General features: G+C 45.7%; 1 protein-coding gene across 1 annotated transcript in view; it reads left to right on the top strand.

Annotated features, from left to right (window-relative positions):
- Positions 1-5,699, top strand: part of rasa3 (RAS p21 protein activator 3) — a 42,392-nt gene that overhangs the window by 30,062 nt on the left and 6,631 nt on the right. The window contains 5 exon segments of the mRNA XM_010786812.1: positions 64-187; positions 640-746; positions 969-1,046; positions 1,197-1,274; positions 1,485-1,558. Of these exon segments, the coding sequence (XP_010785114.1) occupies positions 64-187; positions 640-746; positions 969-1,046; positions 1,197-1,274; positions 1,485-1,558 (461 nt within the window).

Here is a 5,699-nt window from a genome sequence, read left to right as displayed (position 1 = left end):
TGTGTGTGTGTGTGTGTGTGTGTGTGTGTGATCTGACATATCTGCCCTGCCCCCCGTCTCCAGGAAAATCTTCGGCACTATGTGGACCGTATCTTCAACGTTATCACCACATCAGGCGTTCGCTGTCCCACTGTCATGTGTGATATCTTCTTCTCTTTGAGAGAGTCCGCTGCCACCCGTTTCCAAGGTAACTCTGCCTGCTAATGGCCCATAAGAGATATAGGACAGAAAATAGGTGCTATTAAGAGACAGATAATATACAATAAAGAACATTATGTGCAGTATGTTTAAGGACACTCTGTTTTTCTGCTATTTGTGTCAAACCTGAAAACACTTAAGCCTCCCACACACTCAGTTTGGTTATACAGTATGTGCAGTATGGAGTATTTTACCCTGTGCTGCCCCCTGTTGGCCATCACAGGGATCTGCAGTTTTGCACGAGGAACATGCTGTTGTGATACAAATCTATTGTTGGTTAATTATAAGCTAACACAAATAAGTTATTTTGTATTGAATTAAGACATCTCATTGAATAAAGTTGACTTTTTTATTGCAGATTTACTATACATATCGTGTCTTGGGTATATTTTGAGCAAGTACAGTGCGTGTGATAAATCCCTATTTCTTTCTTCTGTCTAGTTGACCAAGATGTCCGATACACAGCAGTAAGCAGTTTTATTTTCCTGCGTTTCTTCGCTCCGGCCATCCTCTCCCCCAACTTGTTCCATCTACGGCCGCACCATCCAGTGAGTCTGATATAAAATAACACACATACTGTACATGAAACCTAAATCTGCAGATATACCTCTTTTAGTTGTCCCAACATTTTCTTTAAATTCTTTTTTTTCCTGTGAAGCTCAAAGTTTGTATGGACTTTGAAGACATCTCTTTGTTTTTCTGGCCCATCCAGTGTTTTTTTAAGGGTGAACTCAAGTGTGAAATTCTCAAGATCTGATTTGTCTCCCTAGGATCCCGCCACCTCTCGAACCCTAACCCTCATCTCCAAGACGATCCAGACCCTGGGAAGTCTTGCCAAGTCTAAATCTGTACGTTTCTCTGAGTAAAGTGTATTTTCCTTTTTTCACTCCTGTAACTGAACTAGGCTTCATTTGTATTACTGTCTAAAAAATGAAATTGAAATTGACTAATCTTCCTCTCACTGTCTCTTTCTTTCCCTGCCTCTAATTCCTTTCAAGGCCAATTTCAAAGAGTCTTACATGGCCGCATTTTACGAGTACTTCAATGAGCAGAAATATGCGGACGCTGTGAAGAATGTGAGTGTTCGACTTCCTCCCTTGTTTCATGCAATAAATCTCCAGCACTTTGTAGACTCAAGAAATATTCTCGTTGTCTTGTATGTCAGATAAAGATATGCCGGCTCAGTTTAGACATTTGGAAGAACAGTACAATTTGCATGAAATTGAGCCAAAGTTAGTACCAGAGTAATCATGTTGTTATATGATATCCTTTACTTTCCTACTCAGTTCCTGGACCTGATCTCCACCTCTGGCAAATGGGATCAGAAGAGTATTGAGACTCCAATCATGCTCAAAGAGGGGTGAGCAGAAAACATATTAATAAACCAAGATTCATGGAAAGTAACGGCCCAAAAACAAAATATACAAACAGCTCTCACGATATCGCTTAGGAGTCCTTTATTTCGGACATTGGAATCATTTCGAGAGTTTATGAAGCAGTAATTTAGGATTTTGTAATTGTATTAAAACTGTATTATGAACTGTGGCTATTTCCTTTTCACTGCTAATTAAGCAGCTTTAATGTTTTTATTTTCACTATCCTATTAAGGTTCTCCTGGCACTTCTATAGCTTTAAAGAGTTAGGTTGACAACTACTGCTTCAAGAAGGAATAGTTCAACATTTTGGGAAATATTCACTATATAGCAGGAATTCGATAATACCCACATGTCTGTATGTTGTCTGTATGTAGCTATGGCAGGCACAAGGGTAACTTATGACACACATGTTGTATTCTTTGTTTAAATAGTGCCAAAACCAAAGTGTAAAAATGGTTACAGTACCATCTGTGTTGAGGTGATTTAAGCCATTTACTTGACTGACCTGAAACCAGTATCTGTGGTGTGTCTGCCATTGGCCTGGCAACTGTTCAGAAGAAAGAGGAAATAGTCTGGCACATAATCTCCTAAACAGCAGATTTTCACTTTGACAGTTTGGTTAAACAAACTAGATAGTTATCAGTGAACTTGAATTCCTTATTGTAAGTCGTTTTGGATAAAGGCGCAACCCTGTTGCTGCTTGTACAACTGAATTTCCCCACGGGATTAATAAAGGCCCATCTTATCTTATCTTAAATACCATGTAATGTAATGTAAAGCTGGCAACTGGAAACCTAACCCACACTAGCTGTTTCCAGTCTTTATGCTGAGCAAACATAGCTGGATGATATCTGTCAGTACATACGAGAGAGTGGTGTCAATCTTATCTTCCAATTCCATACGAATATTTCCCAAATTGTCAAATCACTCCTCAGGTATATTTTACCTTCACATGTTGGATCCCTCATGCTCCTATTCATGACCAAAGTGAACAGTTACAGTATAGACAAACCCTTGGCTGTAAACTCTTCCAACAACACATGGGTGGTTGTTTTGATTATATTTCTAATGAGGGTGTAAAGGGAAGGAGAGTTTCCAGTTGACAGTAGGTGTGCCGGGCCTCTTTATCAACATCCTCCACCCTCTTTTGTTTCTGCTACCGGGCATAGGAGTGTAAAACTCACTATAAAGAGGATTGATGGGAAAGGGTCAAAAAGCACGAAGGGCAGGTAAGAGCTTCTCAATATAAAGGCTTTGCCCTGTGACCCCCTTGTGTTTGCACTGTACCCCCGCCCGCCGGCTGGCCCCCCCCAGACCAAGCCGCGCCGTGTTCTCTCCGCCCCCGACATCATACGCTGCTGGCAGGATGCTGCTGCCTTTACTTTTTTCTGGCCTGTAAGCCCAACCTGTCTGTCAGCACTGGTTTGGCAGCTGAGTGATGGATTTGAGTCTTTTCTGCATCATCTTACTGGACATGGCAGTGGTGACTGGTGCGTTCAGGTGACTGTATGAAAGTAAAGTGTGGTGAACCTTAAGAGCTTCGCCTCTGTGGGTGGGTAGCCCACCTGGATCGCCGCTTGGTGGCAGATGTTGTGCTTGAGGTGTTGGATGGTGGCAGCGGGGTTCGGCTTGCTGTGCCGGTGGGGATGTTCTGCGCGGCATCCTGCTGACCGTTTATATCCTTTCGTCCGACCCTGGACCATTCGCTGCCTACACTTTTTTTTACCAAAAGCATGCATGCAGATCCGATGCTATGTGTAACGCGCGCGTCGGGCGTAATGTGGTCAAAGCCAGAGCATGAGTCTGTCTGGTAGTGCGCGGTTTTGGCTCTTTGCTTGCTTATCTTTTGGGATTGTCACTGGTTGGTGTATGCTATATGATCTGTTGTTCAAATGGAAGCTTTATTCATCTTTTTCTTCGTCTGTTTTCTATTGCTCTGATACACATCTGTCGTGTGCTGGGATGTGGGCGACGGCCGTCGTGGGTTGACTCTTCTCGTTGCCTTGTACTTTGTGTGTTCCGTCATTCTGTCGCGAAATGGCGCCCGCTAACTGTTAAAGGGTCCAGATGACATGGCCATTTCTACTGAATTCTAAGATTCTATTGTTGCAGCGCCCTACCTGATGTTTACGTTCTTCCAACTGTTCCCACCACTCAGCATTGCGTTTTCATACAGCATCTTCTGATGTATGTGCGCTTTGCACTCTGCTCGTACCCCTACGGGGCTTGTTGGGCTCCTGCCCCCCCCCTTCCAGAATGGCCGCCCAGCTGCTGCTCCTGACTTGGTCAGCTCGCCCAGCCTCCTGTTCGTGATGTCAGTCCCCACCGTCTACAGCGCGATGTGATTATGTGTCTCACATGGCGCTCTTGTTGCAACCAGACCCAATGACCAGTCGATGACCCGCATGCGCAATGCTGCCATGCGGTCTGCGTGTGTGTTGGCGGGCGTGGCGGGGCTCGCTGCTCGCCCTTTGGAGCTTGCAGGCGGCAGTTGGCGTTGGCTCTCTGGTGTAGTTTCCTGGTTGTGCTGTGTGGGGTTCGGAACGCGATACGCTAGCGGCTCGCCTGGCCCCTCAAAGCTTGTTGAGAGTGTGTTTGTTGTGTGTGTTGTGTGTGTGTGGTGGTGTGTGCTGTGTGTGTGTGTGGTGTGTCGAGTTGTGTGTGTGGTGGTGAATGTTGTCGTGTGTGTGTGCTGTGTGTGTGTGTGTGTTGTGGTGTGTGTGTGTGTGTGTGTTGTGTCGCCGTGTCAGCTGTGTTGTGATGTGTGTGTGTGACCACCCACCCACCCACCTAAATAACCTGTGGGTGGTGTGATGTGTGTGTGTGTGTGTGTGTGTGTGGTGGGTTCAGAAGAACCCAACACACCACCACCCGCGGCCGAGCACCACTCGAGAGGAAAATATCCGGCCTGGTGATGTTGTGTGTGATACTATCACCTTAATGAGACACCTTCCGTTACTAACAATGCCAAGGAAAGAAACCACTGGCACAAGCAAAAAATCTCAAACGAGCGCAGCTTCGGTCAAAGAGCGAATAGACAGGGTCCTTTTCCTGTCGTTAGCGAGTTGCTCACCCTCAAGCTCTCCAACCCACAGAACTTAGTGTTTTGAAAGGGTTTCTGATTTGCCGACCGATAGTGACAATGCTGGAGTCATAAACACCACAAAGGGAGATGATGGGTATAAAAAACGGAAGCAAAAACAAATGACATGGACTCTTTCAATACTTCAATCCTGGTGTTTACTATTCCTTAAAGACCATACTGGTTGTCCTTACATGTTTAGCCCCTAACTAACAAACATGATGTTCTACCATACACCTGATTTTTCTTTATTTTCTTCATGCAATTAAATCCTTATAATAATAAAAAGTTGCGTTAAAATTTTTCAGTCTATGCAGGCGATTACTGGTGTTGTAAGGGTCTGAAGAAAATTGGTAGCCGTAGCTGTTTGTGGCACATGTTTCGATTGTGGTTATTATTTGCTTGGTAAACATATTGGTAATTTGCTCGGTACATGGGGTGAAACTGAAGGACTGGGCACTCTTTTTAGATTTGCTGCCATCTCCTTTTTCCGGGGCTCCCGGTGTGTGTAACCATTAAAAGTGTGTGCGGCGCGCGCCCGTGCGCGCGTTTGCGGGGCCCAGTGGGGCGCTACGTGGCAGCTGTATATGATGGATGAATGTAAACCGCCAGGTCCTTTAGAATACATGGAGCGGTCGGTACGCGCGGTAATGTGTGTGCGTCGCAAATCATTCATATTCTCATCTAGATTCCAGCTCGGCGCGGTGTGACTGGATTTGCGACCATGGTTACCGTCATATAGGCGGCCTGCATCGTGCACCGGTTAAATCACAATCCCTTGACTATATGGTGTATATTGTTTTTATTTCTGTGCACCAATGCGCTCATCTGTCACGTCTTTCATTGGTATGTTTCTCCACTCCTTCTTCTCGCTTCTGATAGAGGGCCGGAACGGCGAGCGCGGTTCCGGCCGGGGAAGAAGTGCCGCGCGCGGCTGGCGCCGGCGAGTCGGAGTCTGCTGGGATCTCTCTCGTGCGGTGGGGTTCTTTACCCTGGTGGGTGTGTGTGTGTGTTGTGCCATGTGCTGCTGTGTACCGCAGAAC

Source organism: Notothenia coriiceps, unplaced genomic scaffold (assembly GCF_000735185.1).
Source record: "Notothenia coriiceps isolate Sejong01 unplaced genomic scaffold, NC01 NC01_scaffold00001080, whole genome shotgun sequence".
Taxonomy (NCBI): domain Eukaryota; kingdom Metazoa; phylum Chordata; class Actinopteri; order Perciformes; family Nototheniidae; genus Notothenia; species Notothenia coriiceps.
Note: the sequence above shows the minus strand (reverse complement) of the source record. Positions and strands in the feature narration are given on the sequence as shown.